At 39.4% G+C, this 15718-nt stretch overlaps 1 protein-coding gene across 1 annotated transcript in view; it reads right to left on the bottom strand.

The window, feature by feature from the left end:
* LOC6043712 overlaps nt 1-15324 on the bottom strand; it is a 50127-nt gene extending 34803 nt beyond the window's left edge. The window contains exon 1 of the mRNA XM_038263080.1: nt 14659-15324. Within this exon, the coding sequence (XP_038119008.1) occupies nt 14659-14697 (39 nt within the window). The 5' untranslated portion in view covers nt 14698-15324. The remainder of the gene's footprint in view (nt 1-14658) is intronic.
* Nucleotides 15325-15718: the final 394 nt, after the last annotated feature.

Below are 15718 nucleotides of genomic sequence, written 5' to 3'. Positions count from 1 at the left end.
TTGTACTTATGGCATGGAGACGACACTCCTACACCTGGAATGACTTAACGGCCTAACAACCAAGGCCGGGACCGACATTTTACTTCCTCATCCGATGGAAGGTTGCAGCAGATGGGAATCGAACCCAGAATCATCCGCTTACAAAGCGGACAGCGTAACCATTCGGCCACGCACTGCCACATTTCATAGAAAGTGTTAATTTTCCAACTAACTGGGTATCACAGTCATTTTCAAAAGATGCAGTATACAATTAACACTGCTTTAGTATTGAACAACAGTTTCCGCCTAGTTTAAATTCTTTCATCAATGTATGAAAATTCTATGTAGGAAATTTATTAAGCGATCATTATATTGCATGCACCAAACACAATAGGTAACAATACAATACACAACACATATAAAACTGTAAACTGAAGCGCTTTGTACGGTATGACCACGCATCCTTCCTCTCCTGTAGATTCTGTGAAATGTGATCCGTTCTCAGAATCCTCTCTGCGCTAAACACAATGCAGTAGGGCTGTCCGCTTTAATTTTAGCAGTACAATTTCGGGTGTTCTCGGATATACTGCAATTATTAATGATGACAGGTAAAGTGCTTGGGCGCAATCCAATCACCATACATTCCAGCAAGCTTTCATCGGACTGGCTACGTTTATGTTAGGTTAGATCCGTGTTGCGATTTTGAGCGCTCATCCGCTCATGAGCGAGAAATTTTCGCTCATTCGTGAGGAGGAGCGCTACGCGAGCTCACGTTTGCTCGTGATCATGTTTGCTAATTTATTTTATGAGCGTAAATGCTCATTGCTCGCGCTCGCGCTCATTTTTGCTCATTCAGCAAAATGAGCGGTATATTTTTTACCTGTGACGGGTAAACGATAATAACTTTTTTAAGATGTTAAATTAGGATCTGTACCCAGTAAAACAAATCATGGTAATATTACTTCTGGGAAGGGGCAGATCTTTTATATCACAAAAATGCTTAATTTTACCTCTGCAAATGTGTATGTTTTCAAATCTTGGGCACCTCATCTTGTTTTATCAATTATTTGTAAATAATTTTGCATAATAAATGTCAAATCTGTGTCTTAGATGAATTTCACATCTACTATCTTATTCATATGCTAGAGTCGTTCCAATTAAATAAATGAGAAATGAGCGTGCTCAGACGTTAAGACATGTTTTAATTAAAAAAACGATTGCCATCCTGTTAACAGCTTATTCAACACCGAAAAATTCCGTTCCTTGAAAGTTTACTCTAAATTTGAAAGTTAAATAAGCTAAAAAGAGTGTCTGGAATTCTAAACAAATTAAGACACCTTAATTACGAATCAGCCATTTTTCATTTATCGGGAATTTAATCAAGAATAGTTTTCTTAAATATCAAACTCTGAAAAATTATAAGCTGACAACATTAGATGTGTTCATGTCTGTTTTTCACGATGAAATTATCTTCAAAGTGGCAATCCAATTGGCCTGTGCCAGATTCATCAACAATACTAAAAATCTACCTACTTTACTGATGAGCGCTCATTGAGCGCGAGCGCATACAATGAGCATGAGCGAGCACGAGCTACCTGTTAAGTCCTCAACGTTTTTTTACGCGCGAAAAAAAAAGTTGGAACTATGTTGTTGATCGCAAAAATTACAGATTTGATCAAATTGAGTTCTGTAAAAATCTAGGATCATCTAGACATCCTAACAAATCACTATAAAAAAAGAATCATCTAGATTGGATGAGTTATACCCGGGAACCAGCGAGTTGAAGTTACCGTTTCAACTTTTTTGGAGCCTTGGGCGTTGGAATGTTAAGTAAGATTTATTTATGAGAAAAGAAAATTTGATTCATAAATATTAAAAAAATAATTAATATGTGGTATATGAGAAAAGTTCTTTATTTTTGAATTCAATATCTAGTATTTTTTCAGTGATTAATAATCTAGGTTTTTGCAAAATGTAAGTTCGTTGAAAATATTTTTCAAAGCATGTATCTCCTCCTTCTAAATTGGTGAAAAAAATTAGGTTTTTTTCCAATTCTTAAAAAAATTAAATTAACTGTAAAAATCTGAATTGCATTATCTTCCAAATAGTTTTGTTTTATGCAAAAAATCCATTGAAAATTACTCAGTTTTTGAGTAAGTGTAACGTTTTTAAGTTTACGCCATTTTCGTGTACTATTTTGACAAAGAACTTTGTCCTAAGGGCACTGTCTACGGGTGTCAATCCAAAATTTCGCAAAGCGAAAGTGTAACGATTTTCTGTCGTTTTTCAAATGCTTATATCTTCCCCCCCATTCAAACAATCTTTATGTTTTACACACCAAACGAAAGGGGAAGTCTTAAAGTACAAGTTGACTACCTCACAAAGTTGATAAAACTTGGTTAAAGTACTTAAAAGTTAAGATGAAAATAAAAAATGAATGCAAGAAAAATCCCGGCTGCTGATTGGCTGAAAGCACGTAGCAAATGTTGCTTCCTCTCCTGCTTTCGCAAAACTCTCACGCGAGAGTTTGGCGCCACTGTTGCCACATTTCATGCGAACTATATAAGCTAGCACTTAGCCTCAGAAAATTTCAGTGCCTATCGCGGTTTCGTCAAAGACGGATCCACGGTGGTAATTTTATTGCTCACACACACACGCACACATTGAACGACACAGTATGTGCACCAAATTGGGAGGGATTTTGTTCTACTGAAGATTGTTAGGAAGGTCACCGGAAAACCAGAATGATTTGGGGCAATGGGGCTGGGACCACATTGGTAGAATATTGGCCACACCCGGAGTGGCCATGGCCCTGGGGAAGGTTCTTCCGGGGGGACATTTACCGAACCATACGACTTGGGGCAATATGGGTATCAAAATTCATGGTTTTTGAAACTGGTAATGAAAATGGCCATTTCGACCGGATTGGCCACACCCGGAGTGGCCAGTGGCCTGGGAAAGGTTCTACCGGGGGGACATTAATCGAACTATACTACTTAGGGCAATATGGGTATCAAAAATCATGGTTTTTGAAACTGGTAATGAAAATGGCCATTTTGACCGGATTGGCCACACCCGGAGTGGCCATAGCCCTGGGGAAGGTTCTTCCGGGGGGACATTTACCGAACTATACGACTTGGGGTAATATTGGTATCAAAATTGCCCCAAGTCGTATGGTTCGATTAATGTCCCCCTGGTAGAACCTTTCCCAGGGCACTGGCGACTCCGGGTGTGGCCAATCCAGTCAAAATGGCCATTTCCATTACCAGTTTCAAAAACCATGATTTTTGATACCCATATTGCCCTAAGTAAAAAAACGAAACTATTGGCACTACGCCCCCCGGGGCATGGCCTTCCTCTAACGTGGGATTTCTGCTCCAGCGCCTCTGACAAGACAGGAGAAACCGGGACCGACGTTTTACTTCACCATCCGATAGAAGCTCAGTGGATAAGGCGGGAATCGAACCCGCGTCTCATAGCATCATCGGGATCGGCAGCCGAAGCCGCTACCCCTGCGCCACGAGACCCACCTGCCCTAAGTAGTATGGTTCGATTAATGTCCCCCCGGTAGAACCTTTCCCAGGGCACTGGCCACTCCGGGTGTGGCCAATCCGGTCGAAATGGCCATTTTCATTACCAGTTTCAAAAACCATGAATTTTGATACATATATTGCCCCAAGTCGTATGATTCGATTAATGTCCCCTCGGAAGAACCTTTCCCAGGGCACTGGCCACCTGAGTTTGGCCAATATCCTATAAATGTGGTCCCAACCCCATTGCCTCAAATCATTCTAGTTTTCCGGTGACCATCCTTACAATCTTCATTAACACAGAATTCCTCCCAAGTTGGTGTACAAACTGTGTCTTCCAATGTGTGCGTGTGTGTGTATGAGCAATACAATTACCACCGTGGATCCGTCTTCGATGAAACCACGGTTGGCACTGAAATTTTCTGAGGCTAAGTGCTAGCTTAAATAGTTTGCATGAAATGTGACAACATGGTGCAAATTTTGCTTCCTCTCCTGCTTTCGCGAAACTCTCACGCGAGAGTTTGGCATCACTGTTGCCACATTTCATGCGAACTATATAAGCTAGCACTTAGCCTCAGAAAATTTCAGTGCCTATCGAGGTTTCGTCAAAGACGGATCGACGGTAGTAATTTTACTGCTCACACACACACGCACTCATTGAACGACACAGTATGTGCACCAAATTGGGAGGAATTCTGTTCTAATGAAGATTGTTAGGAAGGTCACCGGAAAACCAGAATGATTTGGGGCAATGGGGTTGGGACCCCATTGGTAGAATATTGGCCACACCCGGAGTGGCCAGTGCCCTGGGGAAGGTTCTTCCGGGGGGACATTTACCGAACCATACGACTTGGGGCAATATGGGTATCAAAATTCATGTTTTTTGAAACTGGTAATGGAAATGGCCATTTTAAACGGATTGGCCACACCCAGAGTGGCCAGTGCACTGGGGAAGGTTCTACCGGGGGGACATTAATCGAACCATACGACTTGGGGCAATTTTGATACCCATATTACCCCAAGTCGTATAGTTCGGTAAATGTCCCCCGGAAGAACCTTACCCAGGGCAATGGCCACTCTGAGTGTGGCCAAACCGGTCAAAATGGCCATTTTAATTGAAAAAACGAAGTTGACTTTATAGCTGTCGGCCACCATTGCTAGTACCAACCACTAGTGTCTTCCTTTTAACTACAAGGACTTCGCCGCCCTGGGCTCCTAAGTGTTTGAGTACGGCACGGAGAGACGGCGCCAGATACCCATATTTACACTTAGAATTTTAGAGCGCCCGCCGCGGGATTCGAACCAGCAACCTCTGGATTGTGGGTCCAGTGCGCGGTCCGATTGATCCACACGGGCGGGACATTTTGATTGCCAGTTTCAAAACCAATATGAATTTTGATACCCATATTGCCCCAAGTTGTCAAAAAAATCAAAATCAAATCAAATTATTCGATCTACAGCTTTGCCTTGGCGTTCTCGATTACGAGTTTCCTACTCGAAACTAAGTGTTCGAAGCAGCCCGGGAGCATGTTGACAGCTCCCATACAAACTGAGCGTACCTCTTTTGTGGGCCCAGTGGGCCTAAGATGGCGGCCTTTGATATCATCTAGCCAAACATTTGAAAAAGGCGAATAGTTTAAATTAATATAGTTTTTGCCTACTTTCGGTTTAAAACGACAAAATAAGCATTCTGGAATCATTTTCTTGAAAAACTTGTTTAAAGATACGCCACGTTAAAATATTAGTCTCGAACAGTTGGAGGAGCGTGCCGCGAAAGCCGTCACGGAAAAAAAGTTTCCCATGCAAATTTTGAGTTGCGTTTTTAATGGGCGGACTCCAACGAGGTCCACATGCCATCTGTCGGTGGATACGCGCAATTCACGAAAACTGTCATGTTAGGGGACGGCTGGTTCGAAGGCTTGATTGTTGAGGCAATTGCAAACCTCTTTTTACACCTAAACTTCCATCCACCCCGGGATTCGAACTGACGACCTTTGGATTGTGAGTCCAACTGCCTGCCAGCGACTCCACCGAGGCAGGACCCAGGGAGACGACTCCTACACCTGGACTGAGCTAACGACCTAACCTTTTTAGGTTAGTCCGGGGCCAACATTTACTACATTCTCGTCTCGAAAAATGCCACCGGGACCGTCTGGGATCGAACCCAGGCCGACTGGGTGAGAGGCAATCACGCTTACCCCTACAATACGGTCCCGGCTTAAGTTGTATGGTTCGATTAATGTCTCCCGGTAGAACCTTCTCCAGGGCACTGGCCACTCTGGGTGTGGCCAATCCGGTCAAAATGGCCATTTCCATTACCAGTTTCAAAAACCATGAATTTTGATACCCATATTGCCCCAAGTCGTATGGTTCGGTAAATGTCCCCCCGGAAGAACCTTCCCCAGGGCCATGGCCACTCCGGGTGTGGCCAATGTTCTACCAATGTGGTCCCAACCCCATTGCCCCAAATTATTCTGGTTTTCCGGTGACCTTCCTAACAATCTTCATTAGAACAGAATTCCTCCCAATTTGGTGTACATACTGTGTCGTTCAATGAGTGCGTGTGTGTGTGTGAGCAGTAAAATTACTACCGTCGATCCGTCTTTGACGAAACCTCGATAGGCACTGAAATTTTCTGAGGCTAAGTGCTAGCTTATATAGTTCGCATGAAATGTGGCAACAGAGATGCCAAACTCTCGCGTGAGTTTCGCGAAAGCAGGAGAGGAAGCAAAATTTGCACCATGTTGCCACATTTCATGCGAACTATATAAGCTAGCACTTAGCCTCAGACAATTTCAGTGCCTAACGAGGTTTCGTCAAAGACGGATCCACGGTGGTAATTTTATTGCTCACACACATACGCACACATTGAACGACACAGTATGTGCACCAAATTGGGAGGGATTTTGTTCTACTGAAGATTGTTAGGAAGGTCACCGGAAAACCAGAATAATTTGGGGCAATGGGGTTGGGACCACATTGGTAGAACATTGGCCACACCCGGAGTGGCCATGGCCCTGGGGAAGGTTCTTCCGGGGGGACATTTACCGAACCATACGACTTGGAGCAATATGGGTATCAAAATTCATGGTTTTTGAAACTGGTAATTAAAATGGCCATTTCGACCGGATTGGCCACACCCGGAGTGGCCAGTGCCCTGGGAAAGGTTCTTCCGTGGAAACATTAATCGAACCAGAGAGTAATCGAACCATACTACTTAGGGCAATATGGGTATCAAAATTCATGGTTTTTGAAACAGGTAACTAAAATGGCCATTTTGACCGGATTGGCCACACCCGGAGTGGCCAGTGTCCAAGGGAAAGTTCTACCGGGAGGACATTAATCGAACCATCCGACTTGGGGCAATATGGGTATCAAAATTCATGGTTTTTGATACTGGACATGAAAATAACCATTTTGATTGTGGTGACCACAACCTAGAGTGGCCGGTTCCGAGGCATTCTCCGAACCATACTTGTTTTGGCAATATTGTCGTGTTTTGGCAATTTATTTCCACAGAGGTGCCAAAGATTGGAAACATTTAATTAGAATAAATTATTCAGGATTAAATAAATAGGCAATGATTTAAAAATAAAATGTAATAGAATATTTTTTTAGGAGTTTTGTACAAAGTTCTTTGTCATATTGGTCATGTAGAACATAACCACCTGCACCTTTTTTTTTATGCAGTTCAATAATATTTTATGGAACCAGCACTCAAAAAAAACATTCAAACGCATGAACAAATTCTACTGTCTGTTCTCAGTGTCATTTAAAAACTTAAATGAAACAGTTGCTCTAGACCACCCAAAGAAATATTTCGACGGACTCAGCAAAATGTCAAGAAAGAGCCTTACTTACTTGTTGCCAAATATCTAACTTGCCGATTTTTTGCCTTCCTCACGTCGTAGACTCACCTTCATGTATACATATCGACTCAGAATCGAAAACTGAACAAATGTCTGTGTGTATGTGTGTGTGTATGTATGTATGTGACCAACAAACTAGCTCATGTTTCTCGGCACTGGCTGAACCGATTTGACCCGAACCTGTTGCATTCGACTTGGTTTAGGGTCCCATAGATCGAGTTTTATACAGATTGAAGTTTCGATAAGTAGTTCAAAAGTTATGTATAAAAATGTGTTTTCACATATATCCGGATCTCACTTAAATGCATGTAAACCATGTCCGGGTCCATCATCCGACCCATCGTTGGTTAGGTTATCAAAAGACCTTTCCAACGAGTCCAAAACATTGATGATCTGGCAACCCTGTCTCGAGATATGCCCACTTAAGTGATATTGATGTACTTTTTGGAAGCCGGATCTCACATAAATATATGTAAACTATGTCCGGATCCACCATCCGATCCATCGTTGGTTAGGTTATCAAAAGACCTTTCCAACGAGTCCAAAATATTGAAGATCTGGCAACCCTGTCTCGAGGTATGGCCACTTAAGTGATATTTATGTACTTTTTTGAAGCCGGATCTCACTTAAATGTATGTAAACCATGTCCGGATCCACCATCCGACCCATTGTTGGTTAGGTTATCAAAAGACCTTTCCAACGAGTCCAAAACATTGAAGATCTGGCAACCCTGTCTCGAGGTATGGCCACTTAAGTGATATTTATGTACTTTTTTATTCTGGATCTTAAAAATAGATGAAATTTTTTGTACAATTCCATCATAGCAGCAATTGTTGGTAATAAGTGAGGAAGGCTCCAACCACATAGGTGGATTAAGTTAGTTTTTTATCTTGAATTTGTTCTAGGAAACCCGACATGCGGTTATTTTTTCAATATCTTAAAACAGTTGATTATTTATTAGGATGATTTAACAAGTTAGTACTGATTTAAATCTCACTGTGCTTTTCTGAGCAAACATTTTTAAATTACATATCACAAGTAAAAATGGAATCTTGAAAATTTGGTTGGTAAATATTATTCAGTAAATTTCCCTTAAAAATAAGAACAAATGTTTAAACAGAAACTGATGAAAATTTATCACGTAACGCAATAAATATGATTTTTAGACCCCCTTTCCCCCTCGTAACAAAATTTCCATACAAGTTTAAAAAAAATGTATGGAGTGTAACACGGCCTTCGACACCCTCCTCCCCGTATGGCGATTGTCCACGCTCCATACAAAAAAGATTTTTTTTTGTATGGACAATTGTCCACGAGGGAGGAGGGGGGGGGGGGGGTTGAGATTTCCAAAAATGTGTCCACGTGGTTTGTGGATGGTCCCTTAGCACATGGATGTTTGGCATAAAATTCCATCCAAAAAGTGTGTTTCTGAATTGCAAAAAATGTTGTTAGCAACTCGTTGCAAAACCTGATTTTTTTCAGCACTCGTCGTCAGACATCGATTTATCTTAAGTGCTACTTAATTAAAAATGTTTTTGTTCCACAGCAACAAAAATATCACCACAGTACACGGATAGAAATCTTGTAACCCAATACAGTTACTCTATGTTGTTGAATTTGTAAACATTGAAATGTTTCACAAATCGGGAAAAATTGGATTTGAACTGTTTTTAAAATTGACTTTTGTCAAAATCGAAAAAAAGTTATCGATTTTGGAAACATTTCAATGATTACCAATTCGACAACATAGAGTTACCGGATTAGCTCACAGGATTTCTATCCGTGTAGAGTTTAAGATGAGGAAACAAACCCAATCCAGCTGTAACTAATAAAATGCACTTCCACAACGTTTTAGTGGCTAAGTTTATCACGGCAGATGAGCACGATGCCTCTGGAATGTAGTTTAGCAGAGCTAATCCGTCCGTACATGGCTTGATTTTTTTTTCCTTTTCATGGTCCGTTGACTTGCACTGCCAGCGATACTAAGGCTCAAGGTCGACCAGATTTATTGCTCTATCACCCCTCATGACGGGCATTTCTGTTCGGCCATCACCAAGGTCGAAAAAATGGCTCACCTGCCTTTAACGGGGTAGTAGTACAGCAAACCAACACGGTGGTCAACAGGGCCGTTATTGCTGTCGGTTTCTTGTTGTACCTTCGGCACCTTCATGAATGGTTGAAACAGTTGAATAGGCGAATGCATTTCAACAATTGTGTACCTCCTCGCGTAATACATGTAATCGAGCAAGTGTTTGTGAAATGTTGACCCGATTTATGGGGCTGACCTACGAAGATGGTCATTGGGCCAGCAAAATGCTTTCGCGCGCAGCTCGAAGCGTACGCAAATTTAAGTCATTAGGGTCGATTTATTTCGGCGTTAGTTGGCTCAAATGCGGCAGTGGCGTGTTTTGGCCAACGTTGAACACCATCAAGGAACACCTTTTCACCGACTGTGGCCAAGTGACCGAAAAAAATGGTTAGGAAAATGAACCCGGCGAAGAGGAAAATCGATGTAAAATCTTGTTATACAACTAGTTCATCGAGCACGTGTACGACCAGACCGGGTCTAATTTTTTTTTCGCGCTCGAGTCAGGAAATGTGCCCACCCTGTTGCACTGTGCGGCAGAGGGTGGTACTGGAGTGCAGTGGAGAAGTAAACCATGGGAAAAACAAGTGCACACGACAACCGACGACGGTTTAAACCGGCGGCGGCGCACGTTGAAGACAAAATAGGCCTTACGCATGAATGCATCATCGCGAAATGCAGTTTGCAGAGTTTGACGTGCGTAACCACCAACAGTTGTTGGTGGGGAAAGGTGAGAAGAGTCGCCTGGCAGTCTTTTGAATGAAAATTGCATATATGCAGTGATAAAGATCAGTTGGAACTGGATGGGCTTTATGTTAACGATTATTTGGAAGTTGCTGCGAAGGAAAGGAGGTGAGCTTTGGGTTGTTTCACTGATTGCACTTTTGCGGGAAGTTCACATTGTTATTTTCGTGTTGTGTTTAAATGAGTGTTTGTTTTGATTTTTCCGCTGTTGATAATAAGCTTTTTTTCAGTAATAAAACATCAGACTATCTCTTCTTCATGGAAACAGCAAATCTTTATTTTCTTAAAATTATTCAATAGTATATAATCTTATTCTTTTTCGAAACAGTTTTTTTGTGGCATTCATATCTTGTAAACTGGTTGTTGCACCAAGTGCATATTGATCAAAGACATGCAATTTTTTGCAAATCATCAATTTGAATAATGTTTGGTATTTCAAAAAAACGTCAGCTGTGCTTTTTACAAGGAATTATTATTTGAAGCAAAATACGTGAAATTGGTTAGTCATAGAACACTTGAAAATATAAAATAGACCAGACAATTTTTTAACATATTTCTCAAAGTTATTGTAAAAAAGTCGCTTTTAGGTTACAAAGTCCTATCAGGGCAGAGTTCCGTAACTACACTAGTTCATCATAAAAACAATGCAATGTAGCTTAACTTCATTCCATTATTTCAATGCAAAATTTGTTTTTTTTTTATTTTGATTATAAGAACGTTGTTTACTCCTAAAAACAAAACCAAAAATCAGATGTAAAGCAAATTATACAGTCATCCCTCATATTCGGAACAGTTTACAGATCGGCCAATGTTCAAAAAATCATAGCAAATCGATAACTGAACTTAAAAATTCGCTATTACCTTCATATGAAAGCTTTTCTTGCGATTTTTCGAATGCTTTATCGAACAACTGAAAATTTAAACTTTTATATCGAGTTTTTGAAGAAAAACTTTGACGTTTGAATTCCACAAATTCGGAAAACTTTTTTCTAACGGATGTAAACAAACTTTGGTTCTCTCCACGAGTACATAATTTTTACAAAATAATGACTTCACGCACTGAACCCAAAGAACCTCAAGTTTAGTTATGTTTTATGAATGGTTTGATAACCTTTTTGTGAATATATCAGTTAAATTCAGGTGTTCCACAATTGTGGGAGACACAATAACATCCCACAATTATGGAACAGGCAATTTGGAGGCAGTGTTTTGCTGCTCAGGATAAAATAGTCTTGGAATGTAGTTTTTATGTTCAAAAATTACTACTTTTACTAGTGAAATAGCAAGAGAATGTCCAAATAAAGGTACTAAAATAGTAGGGTCGACAGAGAAGATGCATTTGGCATGCTATTGCGAAATTATCACAAAAGTGTTCTGAATTTGTGGGTGTTCCAAATATGTGGGATGGAAGTAACTTCAAATCAATTTTTTGCAATTCCGTCGTGAAACTAATTACTTTTCTTGTCATTCTTGAACGACGAAATAGCCTACTTTTCTGTACCAAAAATAACAGAATCGAATAGCAACACTTTTCAAAATATATGCTGAAAAGTTCTACTTTTCAGCACTGAAATGGGTGCTGAAAAGTTGAACTTTTCAGCACTTGTTTCGAAAAGTAACACTTTTCAAATTTTTTTTGATTTAAACGATTTATTGACAAAATACATGAAAATTTGACATAAAATTTCACTCAGTGTGTGTTTTTTGGAATGGCAAAAAATGTTGTATGGAACTCGTTGCAAAACTTGATTTTTTCAGCACTCTTCGTATTTATCCAACTCGGTGAACCTCGTTGGATAAATGTACGATTCGTGCTGAAAAAATCCTCTTTTTGCAACTTGTTGCATAAACTACTATTAAAAATTCTATAAGTTGATCTAAAAATTTAATAAGGAAAATTATCTATTTTCAAACCTTTACAAAAGTTAATCCTGATTTTCCAACTTTGAATTAATTTTTATTGAAAATATCAGATTTTCAACATTGAAAATCAAACCAATAGTTCCTGAGATATTGGCAGTTGAAAATTATAACTAAGTAAGTGGCACTCAGAGAAATTCATTTTTTCAAAGTTCCAGAGAAAAAAATATGGGAAGGTTGTCGCTGCTTTTCAAAAATATTTTTTTTTAAAGTGCTGATCTTTTAAGAATTATCGATGAAAAATCAATAATAAATAGCTATAATTTGAGGGCGGTACACTTCATAAAAAAATGTTGAGTTCTTTCGATAGCAAGCTCGATAAATTTGATTTTTGATGATTTTTAGTAATTTGTTGTTTAGATTTTCGATATTTTTTTTAAATTCATGTCTCCTAAACCAGATTTTTCATCATCACGTACTAAGGCTCCAATGATGTCTTTTTCAGTACCCTAAAACATAAAAAAGTGGAAAAATCTAAAGTTAAATTAAAAATTCTGGAGTTTTTTTTAAAAGGACCAATAAACCAAATTTCCAGTTTTTGCTTTTTGGGTGTTTTTGGAAACGCCTTGAGTCAGGGGTATTGAAAAACACCCAAAATGCAAAAACTGAAAATTTGGTTTATTGGACCTTTTCAAAAAAAACTCCAGAATTGTTTTTTCCGTGTATCATTTTTTTCTCAAGTCGACGTCGTCGTGCTATCTTGTCGCACCCGCCATTTTGGCGTTCCGAGAAAAACGCGTTTTAATGTTTGACCTTGAATAAACAAAAACTAGAGCACGCAATGTAAACAATAACAAACACGTTTTGTTTGGCTGACCGTTCTGTGCATTGTCCCAAAGTTTGGTTGAAGTTGGTAACCGGAGTCCCGAGTTATAATAACAAATGTTTATAGTTTTGTAACTTGTACGTGCGTCAAACGCGTTCTGACCTGAAATCCCTTTGGCCAGTTGTCGCACTTACATCAATTTTCAGGGAGTGACAAGATAGCACGACGAGATTGAAACTTCTTTCATATGTTAAGTGACAAAAATGCACGGAGTTTTTTTCGGTTTGTATTGAATATCTCAGGATTGAAATCGAATTTTGGGGATCTGTGAAGGTCAAAAGGTGATGCATTGTGAGCTGCACAAAATGGCGTTCTTAACTCAATTTGGCCCAAAATGCACGTACGACAAGTTAGCACGACGGCGACGAAGTATTAACCAACAATGTTGCCAAATGCATCGATAAGAAAATACCTTCTCAGGATACAGAATTTCATACATTTACATACTCATTCTGTCCGACCAATTCCCATAACTGCATGGAGTAAAAATTTAAAACTTGCGAAATTGTTGATGACATCCACATTTTTAATTTGAAGGACACAGATTGGAAGAAGACGTGACACTTCAGAAAAAAATTGCATGCATTAAGGCCGCTGCAATTTTTTTTTAGTTTATGTTGAGTAAGGGGCAAAAGAAAAAAAAAAACAAAAAAAATAATCACAAGCCATGGTACTAAGGTTTCAATGATTTTTTTTAAATGCATTTTATTCCTGCCCAGTTGTTTTACAATCATTAGTTTTTGAAATACCCAAGGAAATATCGAAGAATATGTTTTTTCGCTAAAAAAAAAACTTAAAGTGGAATTCCGCAAAAATTTAAAATATTTTTGATCGACATGCTAAATATGATTATGAACGGAGGAAATGCATTTCAAATTGTTTTCAGTTAGTTAAACTTCTATTTCCATTAAAAATTTCAAGTCTGTGAAAAAAAAATGTTTTTTGTCCTCCGAATTTTTGGACCGATTAAAAAGATGGAGGGGGTGACATGAATTTAAAAAATATTTGAAACGGCCTTATTGACATTTCACAAAATTACGAGTCGCATTAAATTCAGTAGGAGCAAAAGCTGAAATCGCATAATTTTCAATAATTGCATATGGGAAATTGAGTCAGAGTTTGAGTCAGTGGAAAGCTAAAGTCGTAGAAGTTAGGTATCCGACGTTGTTAAGTTATTAGAAGGCAGAGTCGGAGACAGAATTTTATGATAATACAATTTAGCTTTAATTTAATAGATTTGAAATTTTAGAATAATTGTGATGTCCTATTCTAATTAGAGTCAAAGGAATAAAACTATTTAAAAACTCTTCAACATATTTCACTTCAATTTGCAAGGCAAATGACCTTGAAAAGACGTTAAAAAAACACAGTTTTAAAATTTACACCTGTTCACGCATATTAACCACAACACCCGTTACCATCGACAATTTGTAACGTTTCGTTACAAATGTCAATTAATCAAACCGTGCCGTCCTTAATGGTCGTGTACAAATAAACCGTGCATTGTTTATTGCGCAATACCCAACGTCGTCGCCGCAGCCGCACGTTAGGTTCATCGTCTTCGGAAAGACCCATTTTCCGTTCGACAAAACGCGCGCGTTGCGCGAAGAAAATTCCCATCAGCTTAATTATTCTGCAACGTGCGCGTCGGCTATTAGTAATTTCATACTAAATTAATTTGCACACTCGCGCGTCAAAACTTACCAGGTAGAAGCCAAACAGCAGTATGAAAATGCTTCCCATTTTTTTTGAGGGCCCGGTTGGCGGGTGTAACTACACTTTTGATTCAAGCAACAACTAAGCTTTTGCAGGTCCCTTTTTGAGGAAAAACTGGTCGGAAAATGTTGCACTCGCTGCCTTTTTCTGCTGCTACAGTGTGCTTCCAATTTGATTAAAAACTGACGGGGCGACGACGTCCAACGGGGGTGTTGTTTGAACAAGCCCCAGAGAAAGGAACGGAACTTCAAGGAAATTTGCCTCTTCACAGTCGATTTGATCCAGACGGCGATGTGGCGCCGGCAGTGGTTCGATACACTTATGATCACTTTTCTTTTTCGGGTAATTATTCACAGGTGCATAAATTACAAGGCACGTGCACGTCATCTGGGCTTGAGACCATCGATTTCCTGTTATTAATGCGTTACATCACTTTATTCAACTAGTCATATTTGTACACCAAATAATTTTCAATTAGAATAAATAATAATTTTTCTTAACAAAATTCAAATTTCCCAACTATTCCGAAAGTCACACAGCTCGAATACTCGCGCGCAGATTTCCCTGAACCAGAATTTCCCGGGGCATTTGCCTTAGCCAAGGATCGTGAACCCCCCGATGAATACGTTTGGTTCGACTGCTGGCCAAAGTGCCACTGACTGGTGAACGTCAGCTGCGCGCGCAATTTTCCCGACTCTTTCGCAAAGAAGGCGCTGCTGCTGCGACGACGACGACGACGCAGGTGAGTTACTACGAAAGGGGTTGGCAGGGCGCGTGGTCGTGAGTGCCCATTGGAGTTTCTCTCTTTAAAAGATTATCAGTTTTGTTAATCCAAAATATATTAGGTGTACTTTAAGTTATGACTATTTTTTATTTAAAATCATCCCAAATTATACATATGAAATTTTTATTATGCTGTAATTAAAAAGCACTAAAATAAAATATCTAAAAGTGTGCTCTTTTATATAAAGAAATCTAACAGCATTAAACTTATGTTGTTTGAATATCCGATTCAAACAGCATTTCTGCGAAATTTTAAACTCTACCA

The sequence above is a fragment of the Culex quinquefasciatus genome, chromosome 3 (assembly GCF_015732765.1).
Source record: "Culex quinquefasciatus strain JHB chromosome 3, VPISU_Cqui_1.0_pri_paternal, whole genome shotgun sequence".
Classification (NCBI taxonomy): Eukaryota; Metazoa; Arthropoda; class Insecta; order Diptera; family Culicidae; genus Culex; species Culex quinquefasciatus.
This window is presented reverse-complemented; position numbering and strand designations above follow the sequence as displayed.